The 19,287-nt window shown below is 38.7% G+C and overlaps 1 protein-coding gene across 26 annotated transcripts in view; it reads right to left on the bottom strand.

Annotated features, from left to right (window-relative positions):
• DNAH12 (dynein axonemal heavy chain 12) overlaps positions 1 to 19,287 on the bottom strand; it is a 191,553-nt gene that overhangs the window by 50,783 nt on the left and 121,483 nt on the right. For all 26 annotated transcript variants that reach the window (XR_015151493.1, XR_015151494.1, XR_015151495.1 and 23 more), the window contains 8 exons: positions 17,722 to 17,916; positions 8,992 to 9,125; positions 7,628 to 7,790; positions 6,867 to 6,947; positions 6,342 to 6,522; positions 5,019 to 5,146; positions 2,643 to 2,732; positions 1,889 to 2,029 (listed from right to left, as the gene is read on the bottom strand). Coding sequence is in view for 22 of the 26 variants with exons in the window: in XM_086367336.1 (XP_086223462.1) it covers positions 1,889 to 2,029; positions 2,643 to 2,732; positions 5,019 to 5,146; positions 6,342 to 6,522; positions 6,867 to 6,947; positions 7,628 to 7,790; positions 8,992 to 9,125; positions 17,722 to 17,916 (1,113 nt within the window). In the remaining 4 variants the exon portion in view is untranslated. The remainder of the gene's footprint in view (positions 1 to 1,888; positions 2,030 to 2,642; positions 2,733 to 5,018; positions 5,147 to 6,341; positions 6,523 to 6,866; positions 6,948 to 7,627; positions 7,791 to 8,991; positions 9,126 to 17,721; positions 17,917 to 19,287) is intronic.

Below are 19,287 nucleotides of genomic sequence, written 5' to 3'. Positions count from 1 at the left end.
GACTGTGAAGAAAGCTGAGAGCCGAAGAATTGATGCTTTTGAAATGTGGTGTTGGAGAAGACTCTTGAGAGTCCCTTGGATTGCAAGGAGATCCAACCAGTCCATCCTAAAGGAGATCGGTCCTGGGTGTTCATTGGAAGGACTGATGCTGAGGCTGAAACTCCAATACTTTGGCCACCTCGTGTGAAGAGTTGACTCATTGGAAAAGACTCTGATGCTGAGAGGGATTAGGGGCAGGAGGAGAAGGGGACGACAGAGGATGAGATGGTTGGATGGCTTCACCGACTCGATGGACATGAGTCTGAGTAGACTCCTGGAGTTGGTGATGGACAGGGAGGCCTGGCGTGCTGCAATTTATGCGGTCACAAAGAGTCAGACACGACTGAGTGACTGAACTGAACTGAACAGGGTGGGAAGTCAGAAAAGAACCTGAATACCTTAGATTCTCTGCTTTATAGAAAGAATCCAGAATATTCCACCTGTCTTGTGGGTTATGTAGAAACAGGCTGAGTTGACAGCTTGCAGACCTGCTGGGATTACTATGCGGAGGGACAAGATGTTCAAATGGAAGAACATTCAGATAGAATTAATTTTATTTATACCAGGTGTATACTGGTCTATTCCTCTGAAATGAACAAAATCCATACCTCTCTACAAGCACGTATGCCTCATTAGGAATATCTTTTCAATTGTTACAGCCTGATTACTCATTCTGTACTCTAAGGTTTTTCTAAACACATAATATCATGTATTTCCATGGGCATTTTTATTTATATTTTCTGCTCCCCTTGGTAGAATTTTGCAAGTTACAGAGGGCAAGACCAGTGCTTCCTTGGTCCTTTGCTAGTCAAATTTGCAAAGTGCTCTTTTTAAAAATTTATTTATTTTTAATTGAAGGATAATTGTTTTATAATATTGGTTTCTGCCATATATCAATATGAATCAGCCATAGGTATACATATGTCCCCTCTCTCTTGAAGCTTTCTCCTACCCCATACAAAATGCTCTTAACCATTCTCTGCTCTCCTATAATTTGGCCCCAGGGAGTCTCCAAAAAAACTCCCTATCACTGCTTGAGTCCATCCTTCTCCTCTTAACCCGACTGGAATTTCTTACTTCTGACCTCTGCATCAAGATTTTCATCTGCCACTTGGCCTTTGACGTTTTGGATTTTTCTTTGCTTCTGCTGTCTCCCATAAAACTTAATTCTCTTTTGCCCCAGGTCCCTGTAACTATAGGTCAGTCTGGCCAGTTCTGTTGATCTCCCTGCTCTCATGTATACTGGTCCCAACAGGTTATGTCATACGTAAGCATTCTCTTCATCCACTAGACACTCAATTAACGTCTGATTATGCTGTCCATGGGGTGGCAAAGAGTCAGACAAGACTGAGTGACTGAACTGAACTGATTATGCTGGAGCAGGACAAATTCTCTGTGGGATCACTTTTAGAAACTTCTGAACTAGTAAATAAGGGCATAGATCTTTTATTATGAACAAATTTATTTCAATTTTCCTTTCTTCACCAAATATTTGTTAATACAGTGAATTCAAAACACCACTTTTTTTTCAGTTGAAGAAAGAACCTCAATCCTAAAATGACAGATTAAAAATCACAAACATTTTTATTAAATATGAGGGGAAATGAGTTAGGCTGAACTCAACAGAAGCTAATCTTAGAGTTTTCAAAGGCATTGGTTGGTTTGGTTCCTAAGTCGTGTCCTACTCTTATGACCCCATGGATGGTAATCTGCCAGGCTCCTCTGCCCAAGGGATTCTCCAGGAAAGAATACTGGAGCAGGTTGCCATTTCCTTCTCCATTTCAAAGGCATAGATTTTAATTTATGGGAATATTTCAATAGAAAATGGATGTGCTGATCCTCAAAATACCTTTGCAACTCTGTCATACACTTCCATAGCCATGATCCACTTACACAGACCCTCAGCTGCAGAGGAAGCTTTAGCAACCTTAGGAGGATCAAATTCAGGGTTTGTTAAGTATTCACCACGAATCTTCTGCATAACAGTCACCTGGGAAACAAAGATTTAGATCTTAAAATTTCAACATGTACCACACAATCATTAGATGAAAAATTGATCATATATAGTTTAAAAAAGAGTATATAAAACAGTTGTGTTGTCTTTAAAAGCCAAAGTCAGTACTTAGAGATATTTTTAAAATAAGCATAATTGCAGCAAATTTATTACAGGTAGACAAGATATGTCTTCTAAAAAAATTTAAAAAGACCTTTGCAGTTTGGGAAAACATGTGTAAACAAGGAAAAAGAACAACTAAACATAAATAAATAGAAGTTTGGACGAAAAAGTATATACTTTTAATCTCAGAAATTTGTGTATCCAACTTGTTAAGAAATAAACTATTTTAAGAAGACACTTCGAGAACTCTTGCATGTCAGTAATACACTAAAACAGTTAATTTATTCAGTGACTTTGGATGGTCTGAAAGAGAAGTGGTTTTATGCATTATGAGAATTCATAATATAGTCATTAATAAATATTCCTTTACTATTTTAATTCTACTGACACTCTATTTGCTTACATTTTATATAATATTGAAAAATGTTAAAGATTTTATATATCTTGGCAAAATTACATTTATAGAAAAAAATCCAATGAAACTCACCGGAATATTGTCCTTGTCATATTCTCTCAAATCTCTTAAGAAATTCATATCTCCCAGAAGTTTTTTGCTAGGTCCCCAGTAATCTAATATCTATAAATAAAATTTACAGAAACATTATATGTACAGTTAAATATGTTTGATATAAAACTTTTCTTCTTGAGGTTTAAGGTATACTAATCCAGAGAAACTATACACTGAACTTTCAAAATACCTACTTATATGTCCTTGGAAATGAAATAAAGAGACTCCTCTCTCTGAGAACAAGGTAAGTATATCAAATATTTTAAATATGCATATTAATTTACATATTTAACTTATTATTAAAAATTAAATATTGAGGGTTTTCCTGGTGGTCCAGTGGTTAAGAGTCCATCTTGCAATGCAGAGAACAGGGGTTAGATCCCTGGTTCGGGAAGATCCCACATGCCACAGAACAACTAAGACCATGTACCACGTCACAGGTACTGAGCCTGCGCTCTGAAGCCCTTGTTCCACAACAAGAAAAGCCACTGCAATGAGAAGTCTGTGCACCAGAACTAGAGAAAAGCTGTGCATAGCAACAAAGACCCAGCACAGTTCAAAAAATGAGTAAATTTTTTAAAAGTTTAATAAAAAAAACACATCGACAGGCAAAAAATATGATCATTTCTTTTTAGAAAACTAAGAAAAGCAGCTGGTACAAATAACATCCAAACTTCATGTAAGCAAAATATTTTTATTATTTCAACTTTTATTTTCCTTTAATCTTGACTTTCAAATCATAAAGGTAGTGCTATAAACTGAAAGTCTGTGTCCTCTCCCCAAATTCCTCTGCTAAAACCTACTTCCCAGTAAATAGTATTTGGAGGTAGGGTCTTAGGAACGTGATTAAGGCATGGATGTAATCAGTCCCCTTATAAAACAGAGGGCAGGGGGCTCCCTCTCATTCCACCATGAGAACACCGCAAGCAGACAGTATTCTATAAACCAGGACTGGACCCTCACCAGACACTGGATCTACTGCAGGCTTGACTTTGGACTTACCAGCCTCTAGAAGTGTGAGCAATAAATGTTTGTTCATAAGTAATTTGTTAGAGTAGCCCAAATGGACTAGGATGGGTAGCAAACATTTTTCTTACAGAAAATCCCCTCACCTACCTAGATTTTCCCAAGTGGAATACAGAAAAGAAAGCGGTAAGACAAAGATTATACACTGCTCAGTCAGTTATAAGATAAAGCACATGGTGCTCACGCTCATAAAATATGTTAAATAACTAGCTGAACATTCTTAATTTCAGAAGCTTGATAGGGGTGTGTGAGCATAGTGTGTGTGTGTGTGAGAATAACTTGATAAGGTAAGAGCCTATTTTTTATCTTTATTATCTCAAGGGAGGACAGAATGGGCCCCCCACAAAAATCCCAATTCTCCAATTCAAGGATTCAAACCTAGGTATTGTAAAAACTTGAAAAGAAAAAGAAAAAAACCCTGAAAAGAAAATAAGTCTATAAATTTAGTTTAGGATAGATGTTATACCTTTCTTTTTAAGGGATATACCTTTGAATAACAATTGCAATAATAACAGCTAACTTTTACTAATAAATGTGTAGCATTTATTATCACAGACAGCTTACTGTGTGAAAGGCCTTATATGTTAAGAGATTAGTATGTAGTAACTAACCCAATCCTCACGTTAACTTTGTCACGAAAGTACTTTGACAATGCTCCTTTTACAGAGTTCCACAGAGGTTAAGCATCTTCCCCAGGGTCACACTGCTGGGAGGGTCAGGATTTCTGAATACAGACATTCTGGCTCCCAAGCACATAGTTTTAACGACATCACAGTACAAGTTACCTCAGCAGAATTTCTTGAATGCTTGGAAACAACACCTGTATAACCATGTCACATTCTTGAGGCTCTTAGCAAGAAAATCACAGCCATCTCCCTGTTCATTCACCCCAATAGAGTGGCGAATCCTGCATAGCCAGAAAAGGAGGTGGAAACCACTGGGACTACATTTCTCTGATACTATACTGCCCTCGGGCTTCTGTGGTGGCTCAGAAGGTAAAGAATCCACCAGCAATGTGGGAGACCTGGGTTCAATCCCTGGGTTGGGAAGATCCCCTGGGGGAGGGAGAAGTAACCCACTCCAGTATTCTTACCTGGAGAATCCTCACGGACAGAGGAACCTGGTGGTCTATAGTCCATGGGGTTGCAAAGAGTCAGACACGATTAAGTGACTCAACACAGCACAGCATACTGCCTTCACTTTACCCTGGAGTACATATACAATGTGTCTTCCTTGGACTGGGTACTATTGACATTTAATTTGATAATAGTTGTTGTAAAGTGTTCTGGACATTCATGAACGTAATATAAATCTGTGTCTAGTTATTACCTTGCCTCCAGTTCCTGAAGGATCCGAAATTTTTTCTGGTTTTATATCTTTCATAACACAAACAGCAGCCATAACTAGTTTAACACCAGATGGAGGATTCTTCATTGACTTCACAATCGTAATGTCAGCTGGCTAAATCAAAAGAAAACAGGATGCCTTTAGGACAGCCTATTTGTAAATAATGACAGTTATTTTATAATATTGGAGAGTAATAACAGCGCTGATTTTCATCTGAAACTATAATTGTTTTTTGCTCTGTGTGGTTATAAAAAAGGTAACAAAAAAATTGAAGCCAGTAAATTAATGTTTCCCAAGTGTTTGAGAGTTCACAGATCCTTATGAGAACATGGTGTCAACTAAGAACATTTCTAATAAAATATTTTTGCACACATACACAAAATTTTTATACAACGATATACCAAGCATTAAATCCATCTTAAGAACCCTAATTTAGATAAAGGCTTAATTCCACCTTTGCTTACATATTAGTTTTACCCACCAAAAATGAAAGAAGAGGTAGTTTCCAATTCCAAGTTTATTTTCTAAAAAGGCATATATTGTTATGACAGACACAACAGATCCATTTATTTACTATCCTCTCCAATATCCTCTGACTTCCCTTGCAATTGCTGGAAAGCTAACAACAATAGATCTTAGTTTCCTACGCAGCTGGAGCTGCAGGAGGTCATTAGGTTCTACCATCAGATCATTTCAGTGATCCTGCAAGATGCTTAACTACTGACAGGTTGAGCTTACCATTTTGTCAGATATTTTACATGAAAGTCAGGGCACTGATTAGGAAAAAAGGCATAGAGTGGGGACTGGATATCCTGAACTCCCATACTACACTGGGCCTCCCTAGCTAATAGAAGCTCATCTCTCTGACCTGTTTGGTGAGATTATTCTGGTTTTGCCTAAAGACCCTGTAAAGAGAAATAAGCAACAGTCTAATGCAGACAAGTGCAACCCACATCTACATGAGGAATGATCTTTAGGTTTTTCTGTACATGCATGACCAGAAGGCTGCAGAGAGGTGACTCCATATTCTATTTAACAAATGCCTCCTGGCTCATGTACAGAACCACTTTGGCCTCTTGGAGATTGTTCCATTCCTACTGGAATGTCCTGAATGAAAATTATAAATAAATATACAAAAGCAAAAACATAAGATAACAATATATCAAAGAGGAACTGTTAAGAGTCAAATTTAATTTGACTGGATGATAACAATATAATAGCACCCACTGAAAATGATCAACACGGAATTAACCAAGTCTGTTACACAGTTACAGTTGCTGATAAAACACAAGCTCATTCCAACACTTGCCTTTAGTGTATCCAGTGCAGACAGGGCTGCTTCCAAGGCTGGAATTGCCTCAGCTAGATCACTTTCACATTCATTCTTCAGAGTTTGGGCTTCCTCAGCTTTTCCACTGGCTATCTCTTCATCAAATTTCACAAATTTTCTTTTTGCTTCCACTTGTGCAGATTCTATCTCGATAAGCTAAGCAAAAGAGAGAAAAAAATAAAGACATCTTAAACATGCTTAAACATCCTACTGTTTTCTCTATCCTAGAGACAAAAGAATATTTGAAAAGTAGAACACCAAACATATAATTTTAAAGGATAAAATGAGGAGAAATGTAAATATATGAGACCTAATTTAGTGATGGGCTTCTCATCTTTCTTCAAAAACAACAGAACCCACAAGGAACCCAGTGAATCAACTGAAAAGAGTAACGTCCCAAAGATCTTATCGCAAATGAATTAAGGCTTATTATCAAAGCTGAATTTATGTATTTCAATTGTCTTTTGTCATCAATTTTTAAAAAATTCAGCACACTTTACCTGCATCATATTTGCATTTTCAACTTTTGCTTCCTCTAATTTGGGCTGCAATTGGACAAGCTCTGTTTTCATTTCACCAACCTAAATAGACAATTTGTCATTAGTTTTCATAACTACAATAGCTATAGAAGCCAAGCAGAGAAAACTGAAACTTAAAATCAGGACCAGAAAAGCTTAACTTTTTTTCCAGTTCTTTACATGATGAACAAAGCCATGAGAGTGTGGCCAGTTTTCTTCACAAAAGACTTTATCTTTCTTGAGTATGACAGGGCAATGGAAGAATGCAGTTGTCATGGAAGAAAAGTCAGATAGAAAAATGGTAGCAGCTCTGGGTATCCCTATTATATTATGTGTATGGTGTACAATTCATTCAGACCACCCACTCTGCTGCTTATGTTGAAATAATGCTAATAAGTATTACTTGACTCATTTGAAGAAAAGTCTTATATTTAACCAGTTATTATAATAAAAAGTCAACCCTGACACTGTACTTTCTCCAAATGCCAAAAACTTAAGAATAAAACTGGATGTATTTGAGTCTGCGCAATCTGAATGAACTTCTCTAAAATTCTAAAATTCACTTTACTCATCTGTAATATGAGGATCATAAAAGTGTCTACCTTATGGAGTTATCATGAGGAATAATTAGAGTAATGCAAATGAAGTACATAACTAATGCAAATGAAGTACATAACATAGTACCTGCATTCTCAATAAATTGTATTTCTTATATTTCCACTTGAGCAGCTCCTCAAATTTACCTGAGACCCAGCAAAAGCTAATTTGTCAAGTCCATTCACATAGCGCTGTTTTGCTTCCATTATAGCTTGTCGTCTCTTAGTCAACAGTTGTCGAAATGAGGCAATGAGTTCAAGGTAAGAAGTAGCAGTAACATAGTTATGTCGTCCTAACTCTTGCAAGAACCTAAAAGAGAGGCAGACAGTATTACTATAAATAATGGGTTTTACAAAGTAAGAAGTAAATTCAACATAGCATTAACAACAAATGTTTAAGAATAAAGGTTGATTTTACTCAGAAGCTGCTGAGTACTTAACTTTACACAGAACCACGTCCTAATTTCTAGTCTGCAAAATATTAGTATCAAATAGCAATGATGTAGTAAAAAAGCACAAATCAACAAAGATTTGTCTCAAGAAAGAACTATGCAAGAACGATAGAGGCCTTTTTATATGTTTCATATGCCAGGAGGATCTAATCCTGTAGCAGACCCAAGAGACTGTACACAAGGAAAGAGGACTACAGACAGGACAGCAAGAAAAAGTCGTCATTCCTTGCACGTGTGTCACATGTTGGTTAAATGGAGCTCGGCCACAAATATAAGACTACTACTCATACACATACAAACAGTGGATGCAACGATGTTTCGTGCTGAGTGTGTAGACTAGAGCCCCCTTCGTGGTGTTCCTGCCCAAGCCAAACATGCTAGCTGGCTGTCAAACTCTGGATAGGCAATATACAATGAGCATGTATGACATGAAGATGAACAGATGTAAAACTGGTACTTTTAAGGTATCCACAGCCTACCAACCATCTTCCTTCTTGTCTAAGGACTTCCAACAAGTGCCCCAGCAGCAATGCTTGTTCTATGAAACCTGCCACACTATACACAGCAGTTCAGGCCAGGACTGGGCACTAGACACAAAGAAAGCTAAATCACATTTTGGAACGAACTTGGACTAGAAAGCTGGAAAGAGCTAATCAGCTAGAATTGCAAGAAGTAAACTTGAGAATTGAGAGGCTGATAGTTTTCCTCCATATACACTGGAAAGCAGAAAATTCAGCCTCAAAGAGAAAAGATGAGAAAGCAGACGCCACAGAGAAACAGGAATAAGAAATAGGGAAAAAGAATTTCTGGGTTTCTGGTGGCTTCTTAACTCCTGCTTCTAGTGATTTCTAAGATGCAGCTATATTCTTTCCCTTAAGATACCCTGCTCTTTGTTAAACCTAGATCAAGTAGCTTTCTAATACTTAAAAGCCATAACTAATTAAATGATTAAAGAGAATTATAAGACTTAGAAATCATACTAAAATTTGCAGTTTCTCCTAAAAGAGATGCTTTAACATACAAGGCATTACTGTCATTTAAAAATTTATTAATATTAACCTTTCTGAAAGTTCCATAATGGAAGTGTGAAAGTGTTTGCATATTGGAACTATCTCTCGTCGTTCAACGTCAGTGAGCTCCAGTGTTTCTAAGAATTTCACAGCTACACGTTCAAGAGCATCTTCAGGCCATGGCTAAAAATAAGAAAAAGAAAAACAAGTGAAATTTAAAATGATTAGTCACACTCAAATTATATAAATTGTCTTCCTATGAGAGAAGAAGTTGGGATTGAGAAAATTAAAATCTTAGTAGGGAAAATAGAATTAGAGGGACTAAGGTCACAAGTAAATCTACGGAAGATATAAGTATTTTATACATTAAAATTAAAGATAACTCAATATAGGAAAGGTCAATAATACTTTACATATCAAAGATATATTGTACCATTTTCCTGTCTCTTCCACTTGGATGTCTAGTAGGCATCCCAAATTTAGTATGATAATGGTACAGGCTGCTTTGTTGCCCTCTTAATATCTATCAGCCCCCTTTCCTTAAGACTCCAATTTTATTGTAGATAGCAATATCCCCAGCTATAATACTACATTTCCTAGACTTTGCAATTCAGAGTGGATAATGACATATGAGCATCTATTGGGTGGAGACATCAGAGAAAGCTCTCTAGAGTGTTACATAGAGCTGGCATGGCTCTTTGTGCCTTACTTTCTATTATTCTACTTCTTGCCTGGAACACAGATGTGAAAGTTGGAGTTCTAGCAGCTACATTAGGCCATATGATGACTCTGAAGATGGAAACTACATGCTGAGGATAATAAAGAAAGAATATGGGATTCTGATGACTTTGTTAAGTCACAAAGTCCAGATCTTCAGATTTTTCTTCTATATGAGCGAGGAAAAAAACCCTTATGTGTTTAGTTTAGGTTTCTGTTACTAGCGGGCTTCCCTTGTGGCTCAGCTGGTAAAGAATCCACCTGCAGTGCGGGAGACCTGGGTTCGATCTCTGGGTTGGGAAGATCCCCTGGAGAAGGGAAAGGCTACCCACTCCAGTATTCTGGCCTGGAGAATTCCATGGATTGTATAGTCCATGGAGTCACAAAGAGTTGGACATGACTGAGCGACTTTCACTTTCTGTTACTAGCAGCTCGTCATAATTCCTACTTGCTACAACATCCAAAGTTGAACATTTGATTTTCTTCCCCACAGAGTCACTTTCCCTCCAGTACTCCCCACCTCAGTGAGATGGTTCCTTTGCTTTTCCTAGAATACACCAAGGGTGCTTCTGGCCCTGGGTCTTGGATTTGCTGTTCCTCTGACTGGAACCCTCCTAATCTAGATCTCCATGTGGTTCAACTCCCTCACACCTCTGTGCAAATGCAAACCTACCAGGTATGTCTGCCCAAAGCACTCACTCTTTCTAAAACAGCATTCTTTCCCTCATTACTCTTTCCCTTATCTTGAACTTTTTCTTAGCACTTAGCAATATCTGACATATATTTATTCATTTGTTTTTGTCTGCCTCACCGACTCACCACTAAAATATAAAAACCACAAAAGCAAGGACTCTTACCTCACTACTGTTACCGTCAGTGCTTAAACAGCTCTTGTTGGTAAATATTTGAAATATTTACTCAATGAAATAATTTATGTTAAATGAGTACTTAATCTTCACTTGCTCAATACAGTATTCCAAACTTCATTCCATTTAGATTCAACAAGATGCTTGTCATGTTTTTCCTTTATAGTAGACAATATGCATTTTAAGATCAATTTTTTGTGTTTGGCCCTCTCAGTTCAGTCAGTTCAGTTGTTCAGTCTTGTCCGATTCCTTGCAACCCCATGAATCACAGCACGCCAGGCCACCCTGTCCATCACCAGCTCCCAGAGTTCACTCAGACTCACATCCATCAAGTCGGTGATGCCATCCAGCCATCTCATCCTCTGTCATCCCCTTCTCCTCCTGCCCCCAATCTCTCCCAGCATCAGAGTCTTTTCCAATGAGTCAACTCTTCACATGAGGTGGCCAAAGTACTGGAGCTTCAGCTTTAGCATCATTCCTTCCAAAGAAATCCCAGGGCTGATCTCCTTCAGAATGGACTGGTTGGATCTCCTTGCAGTCCAAGGGATTCTCAAGAGTCTTCTCCAACACCACAGTTCAAAAGCATCAATTCTTTGGCTCTCAGCCTTCTTCACAGTCCAACTCTCACATCCATACATGACCACTGGAAAAACCATAGCCTTGACTAGACGAACCTTTGTTGACAAAGTAATGTCTCTGCTTTTGAATATGCTATCTAGGTTGGTCAAAACTTTCCTTCCAAGGAATAAGCGTCTTTTAATTTCATGGCTGCAGTCACCATCTGTAGTGATTTTGGAGCCCAGAAAAATAAAGTCTGATGCTGTTTCCACTGTTTCCCCACCTATTTCCCATGAAGTGATGGGACCAGATGCCATGATCTTTGTTTTCTGAATGTTGAGCTTTAAGCCAACTTTTTCACTCTCCACTTTCACTTTCATCAAGAGGCTTTTTAGTTCCTCTTCACTTCCTGCCATAAGGGTGGTGTCATCTGCCTATCTGAGGTTATTGATATTTCTCCCGGCAATCTTGATTCCAGCTTGTGTTTCTTCCAGTCCAGCGTTTCTCATGATGTACTCTGCATATAAGTTAAATAAGCAGGGTGACAATATACAGCCTTGACGTACTCCTTGTCCTATTTGGAACCAGTCTGTTGTTCCATGTCCAGTTCTAACTGTTGCTTCCTGACCTGCATATAGGTTTCTCAAGAGGCAGGTCAGGTGGTCTGGTACTCCCATCTCTTTCAGAATTTTCCACAGTTTATTGGGATCCACACAGTCAAAGGCTTTGGCATAGTCAATAAAGCAAAACTAGATGTTTTTCTGGAACTCTCTTGCTTTTTCCATGATCCAGCAGATGCTGCAATTTGATCTCTAGTTCCTCTGCCTTTTCTAAAACCAGCTTGAACATCAGGAAGTTGATGGTTCACATATTGCTGAAGCCTGGCTTGGAGAATTTTGAGCATTACTTTACTAGCGTGTGAGATGAGTGCAGTTGTGTGGTAGTTTGAGCATTCTTTGGCATTGCCTTTCTTTGGGATTGGAGTGAAAACTGACCTTTTCCAGTCCTGTGGCCACTGCTGAGTTTTCCAACTTTGCTGGCATATTGAGTGCAGCACTTTCACAGCATCATCTTTCAGGATTTGAAAGAGCTCAGCTGGAATTCCATCACCTCCACTAGCTTTGTTCGTAGTGATGCTTTCTAAGGCCCACTTGACTTCACATTCCAGGCTGTCTGGCTCTAGGTCAGTGATCACACCATCGTGATTATCTGGGTTGTGAGGATCTTTTTTGTACAGTTCTTCTGTGTATTCTTGCCATCTCTTCTTAATATCTTCTGCTTCTGTGAGGTCCATACCATTTCTGTCCTTTATCGAGCTCATCTTTGCATGAAATGTTCCCTTGGTATCTCTAATTTTCTTGAAGAGATCTCTAGTCTTTCCCATTCTGTTTGGCCCTCTACTCTAGTAAAAATCAAGCTTTTTGATCAAATACTCCATTAATTATTAAAAAAAGTGTTAGGCAACCATTACCAGTATATACATATTTATTAATTATATTCATATGGTATTACTGTACTAATATATTTTTAAACCCAAAAAAAGGCCTTTAAAGATTTATTATTAACATAAACGAATTTTTGTAAAATGTCAAGATAAGCACCATTTTCCGATCATGTAACTCTTTTTATTTTGAAAAGCTTCTCCCCAAAGCTCCCTGGCAGACTTTAAATCCAGATCCACTGGTAAGAAACACATCACAAAAAGGCTCATGTGTAAACAGTCAACAATAAGAGGAGTGAGAGCACCAATGCTGACTTAGGCCAACCAGGAATGAATCCCTATTAGACTTTGCCTACTCGGGTAGCAATTTCCCAAACAAAATCAGAATTCTGTTAGCAAAGATGAAGTGGGTAGAAAATGGCTGTTGAGAGGTAACCATGACATCATAAGCTAATGCTGCAAAGTCATGACACACCCTGGGAATAACCTTTATTATTTAAACAGTTGATACAAATCCATATTCCAAGTGAAAGGGAAGTCACCCAGTCATGTCCAAATCTTTGCAACCCTATGGACTGTAGCCTGCCAGGCTCCTCCATCCATGGAATTTTCCAGGCAAGGATACTGAAGTGGGTTGCCATTTCCTTCTCCAGGGGATGTTCCTGACACAGGGATTGAAGGCAGGTCTCCCACGCTGCAGGTAGATCTGAGCCTCCAGGGTTTTAACCAATGTCTCACTAGATCTTGTTAAACTGTCATTGTTTTTGGTCTTAAAATGTAGGTGACACAGGGCTTGAGCTAGCTCCTGCTAGTTTTATGACAGTTTTTTACTGTCCACTTATAACTGCATTGTCCATCTTCAATTTTCAGTTCATTGCAAGACTCCCTGAGGGTCCCTTGCACACTATCTATGACATATGTCCATCTGACATACAAACTGAGTGGGAAAGTGAAAGTAAAAGTGCAAGCTGCTCAGTTGTGTCCAACTCTTTGTAACTCCATGGACTGTAGACCGCCAGGCTTCTCTGTCCACGGAATTCTCCAGCCAAGAATTGTGGAATGGGTTGCCATTCCCTTCTCCAGGGGATCTTCCCAACCCAGGCATCAAACCTGGGTGTCCTGCATTGCAGGCAGATTATTTACCACCTGAGCCACCAGAGAAGTAATGTCAATTCACATGAGATATTTCATACACAAGTGAGTATTTCAGTAAATTCTACCCTTATCTTCTGAACTGTTTTGGCACCTCTGGTAAGTTTACACCCTATTTTGGAGAACAGAAATCTATCCAAAAAGTCAGTGACTTCTCAGCTATGTGACACACAGTAGTTCACACTCACTTCCATCCTTAAAAGACTCAGGCCTCAAACAATGCCATCAGTACCCCGACACAGTTTCTGTATCCCCACTGTTACACTGTAAAATCTTGGTTCCTCTCTGTTATCCACTTAACTTCCCTTATCCATTTGCACCTCCTAGTTCTTTCTTTCTTAAATTTCCCCCAATAAGTATGAATCACATACAATAGAACAGAAAGACTCATGGTTATAAAAAACATATTCAGAAATAGAATTGTACTTATAAGATCTCACAAAAGAAAAACTTTTAACTGGATAGGCTTTGTTTGTTTGGTTTTGGTTTGGGGCTACTTAATGAAAGCAATATTAAGATACAGTTTGCATAAAGGAAAACTGTTTCACATGACTTTTATTGTTGTATAAATTCTAAAACATCCACTAGCTGAAACACACTACAGTCCTCAAAAGGGAAGAATTACCGTTTTTCAAACATGCAATTGATAAAGATGAAAGAGAACAAAACGCATTAGTATTAGAAAATTAGTTTTAAAAGAAACTATCCAGGATCAAGCTATAGTCCACAATACATTCATTTCAGTTCAGTTCAGTTCAGTTGCTCAGTCGTGTCTGACTCTTTGCGACCCCATGAATCGCAGCACGCCAGGCCTCCCTGTCCATCACCAACTCCCGGAGTTCACTAAAACTCACATCCATCGAGTCGGTGATGCCATCCAGCCATCTCATTCTCTGTCGTCCCCTTTTCCTCCTGCCCCCAATCCCTCCCAGCATCAGTCTTTTCCAATGAGTCAACTCTTCACATGAGGTGGCCAAAGTACTGGAGTTTCAGCTTTAGCATTATTCCTTCCAAAGAACACTCAGGGCTGACTCCTTTAGAATGGACTGGTTGGATCTCCTTGCAGTCCAAGGGACTCTCAAGAGTCTTCTCCAACACCACAGTTCAAAAGCATCAATTCTTCCATGCTCAGCTTTCTTCACAGTCCAACTCTCGCATCCATACATGACCACTGGAAAAACCACAGCCTTGACTAGACGGACCTTTGTTGGCAAAGTAATGTGTCTGCTTTTCAATATGTTATCTAGGTTGGTCATAACTTTACTAGGCATAAAACAAATAAATAGAAGGCACCATGAGCTACCCTTCTCAAAAACATAAATACTGAATGGTTTTACTCAGACAGTGATGATTTCCCCTGTTTAAATGAAGTGATAGCCTGTATCATTCGCTGCTGGCATGACTGAAACTGTCACCCAGCTAGTCTTCCTGTCTCTTCTTTTGCCCAATTCCAAATCATCCACCATAAAGCTTCCAAGAGTTTTGGGTTATTCCTAAAATGTAGATTAGCTATATACATGTTAATTGCCTTGAAATGTCTTTGGTATAAAACCAAATTCCTAGACACATTTACACATTCATTTATAGCCTGGCACCCACTCAAAGCTCCAACTTAACTCCTGTTGCCCTCATTGCCAGTCAGCCACACCAAACTATTTAACTATTTGCCCAAATGAGCCACACTTTCCCCACTGTTGCACCTCTGCATGTTCTATCCTCTTATGATGGTTAATTTTATGTGTGCCTATATATTTGGTCCAACATTATTCTAGTTGTTTCTGTGAGGTACATTTTGGATGGGTTCAACATTTAAATGAATAGACTGAATAAAGCAGATTGCTCTCCCTAATGTAAGTGGGCCTCATCCAATCAGTTGAAGGCCTGAATAGAACAAAAAGGCTGAACCTCCCTCAAATAAGGGAGAATTCCTCCTGCATGATGGCCTTCGAGTGAGGACATTAGTTTTTTTCCTGACTTTGAATTCAAGCATAACACCTTTTCCTAGGTCTCAATCCTGCTGGCTTTCAAACTGGAATGACACCATCAGCTCTCATGGGTCTCCAGCTTGCCAACTGCAAATCTTGAAAATCATCAGCCTTCATAAAGATGTGAGCCAATTCCTTATAATAAATATATGTATAAATAGATAAAGATATATCTATCTCTAAATATATCTTTATGCAGAGTACATCATGAGAAACGCTGGACTGGAAGAAACACAAGCTGGAGTCAAGATTGCTGGGATAAATATCAATAACCTCAGATATGCAGATGACACCACCCTTATGGCAGAAAAGTGAAGAGGAACTCAAAAGCCTCTTGATAAAAGTGAAAGTGGAGAGTGAAAAAATTGGCTTAAAGCTCAACATTCAGAAAACAAAGATCATGGCATCCGGTCCCACCACTTCATGGGAAATAGATGGGGAAACAGTGGAAACAGTGTCAGACTTTATTTTTCTGGGCTCCAAAATCACTACAGATGGTGACTGCAACCATGAAATTAAAAGACGCTTACTCCTTGGAAGGAAAGTTATGACCAACCTAGATAGCATATTCAAAAGCAGAGACGTTACTTTGCCAACAAAGGTCCGTCTAGTCAAGGCTATGGTTTTTCCTGTGGTCATGTATGGATGTGAGAGTTGGACTGTGAAGAAGGCTGAGCGCCGAAGAATTGATGCTTTTGAACTGTGGTGTTGGAGAAGACTCTTGAGAGTCCCTTGGACTGCAAGGAGATCCAACCAGTCCATTCTGAAGGAGATCAGCCCTGGGATTTCTTTGGAAGGAATGATGATAAAGCTGAAACTCCAGTACTTTGGGCACCTCATGTGAAGAGTTGACTCACTGGAAAAGACTCTGATGCTGGGAGGGATTAAGGGCAAGAGGAGAAGGGGACAACAGAGGATGAGATGGCTGGATGGCATCACTGACTCGATGGACATGAGTCTGAGTGAACTCCGGGAGCTGGTGATGGACAGGGAGGCCTGGCGTGCTGCGATTCATGGGGTCGCAAAGAGTCGGACACGACTCAGAGACTGATCTGATCTGATCTTATCTGATGGATGTGTATATATATACATGTACATACATATATACACAGGAGAAGGCGATGGCACCCCACTCCAGTACTCTTGCCTGGAGAATCCCATGGACGGAGGAGCCTGGTAGGCTGCAGTCCATGGGGTCGCTAAGAGTCGGACACAACTGAGCAACTTAACTTTCACTTTTCACATTCATGCATTGGAGAAGGAAATGGCAACCCACTCCAGTGTTCTTGCCTGGAGAATCCCAGGGATGGGAGAGCCTGGTGGGCTGCTATCTATGGGGTTGCACAAAGTCAGACACAACTGAAGCGATTTAGGAGCAGTAGCAGCATACATGTACATACATACATATATATATATGTATGTACATATATGTATATATATAAGGAACCAGTAGAATGTATCATATATATATATATAAAAGATCATATATATATGATCTTTTATATATATATATATATAAAAGATACATTCTTCTGGTTCCTTATACAACCCTCCTCTATGTAATAGATTCATTTTCATGCTTCAGAGAGACACTGTCTTAATAAGCACACCTTTGCACGTCGAGACTATGGCTCTTTTATGTAACTGACTGCTCATTTGCTAGCTGTCTTTTTTGTCTTCCAGTCTAGTATATGAGATCATTTTGGGGATCATGGAGTTTTCCAAGTCCCTGGTGCTGCCGTTAGAGTGAGTAACCAAAAAGCACTTGATACATGCATATTAATAGAAGTTGAGTAGATTTCTGTAACAGTCCAAAAGATTTAATTATCTCTGATGGCCCAGATGGTAAAGAATCTGCCTGCAATGCAGCAACACCCAGGTTTGATTCCTGGGTTGGGAAGAGCCGCTTGAGAAGGGAATGGCAACCCACTCCAGTATTCTTGCCTGGAGAATCACATGGACAGAGGAGCCTGGTGGGATACCACCCATGGGGTTGCAAAGAGTCAGATATAACTGAGCAATTAACACACACACACACACATACACTGCAAATTACAAACCTGAAACCAGTCAATGGTACAGCAATTGATGAGGGATGGGAACTGCCTCAAGCGATTTCGGAAGGCATCTCCAATGGGGCTAAAGCCCACTACAACATGAAGATTTTCTTTGCAGCGATTCACAAAGAAAGCAAACAGGGCTAAGGGACTGAGTTCACCGTGTTTATTGCCAGCCTGAGCCACAGGACGAACACCCTAGGGAATACCAGAAAAAGCCTCGTAAATAGAAACACATAAGCTGATAAAAAGATTAGTAGATATTAAAATATTAAGAATTTGTATTACTCCTCTTATAAATATCTTAAAATTTTTGTTTTTATATCAATATAATGGCTTTGATATAGTCTGCACTTAGAAGACTACTTTCAATTCCATAATTCTATAATTTAAAAATAAGTATCTGTCAAAGATTTAACTTATAAAAATAGTCACAAAAAGTTCACCAAGATAAACATACGGGACATTATATAATTCAACACTGGTTTTAAAAGGAAAAAATTGAAACAACTAAAGCATCCAGTTAAAAACTTTATAAAACATCCATACACTGTAATTTTAAACAACTGTTAAAGATAATGAGATGCATCAACATGTGCTATGGCAAGATGAGCAAGAAAAAATAAATACAAGGTCAAATTGTGCAAGAGTATGCATAATATGATCCTTTTTGTTAAATTAAAAAATACATAGGTGCATATGTGTAAACATATACTTTTTTATGGAAGCAAACACAAAAAACTATTAACAGTGGTTCCTTTGGGTGAGATGGACTTAAAGGAGAATGAAAGGGGATTTCATGTTTATTTTGTATATTCTTCTTGGCTTATATAATTTTTTTCATTTTGGACATTCTTCCGCTGTTTGAACTATCTGACTTTATTCTTATAATGTTTGTATTTTTTGAAATGATAATAGAGTTTGGTAATGAGATTATTCACTCAGTCATGTATGACTCTTTGTGACCCCATGGACTGTGCCTGCCAGGTTCCTCTGTCTATGGAATTCTCCAGAGGAGAATACTGGAGTGGGTAACCATTCCCTTCTCCAGGGGATCTTCCCAACCCAGGGACTGAACCCAATGCATATCCTTCATTGGTAGGTGGACTCTTTACCAATTCTTTAGCCACCAGTGAAGCCCAATGAGATTATATACATTACTTCTAACTTTTTTCCTTATGTTGGATTGACCAAACGTTCTTTCAGGCTTTTCCATAACAGTGTACAAAAAACCCAAATGAACTTTTTGGTCAACCTATTAATATCTCTATATGAAAAAGGCTTCTTACGTGAGGTCTGGCATAATGGCTTTAGAATCAAACTTCTTGAATTCAAATTCCAGCTTGCAGCTGATTATCTACGTGACCTTGAGGCAAGTTACTTAATCTCTCTGTTACTTAGTTTCCTTATCCATAAAATGGGGGCAAGAGTACTTATCAATATATCAAGGGGTTGTTGAGTGATCAAAGAGTTATTACATGTGAATACTTAAAACAGTTCTTATCTCATAGGTAAGTACTTTTCAGCTTTTTAATATCCTAACTTTCTCCTTCAAAGTAGAAAAGGTTT

This window comes from Bos grunniens, chromosome 22 (assembly GCF_055505025.1).
Source record: "Bos grunniens cultivar Pamir isolate PY7600 chromosome 22, Bosgru_T2T1.0, whole genome shotgun sequence".
NCBI lineage: Eukaryota > Metazoa > Chordata > Mammalia > Artiodactyla > Bovidae > Bos > Bos grunniens.
Note: the sequence above shows the minus strand (reverse complement) of the source record. Positions and strands in the feature narration are given on the sequence as shown.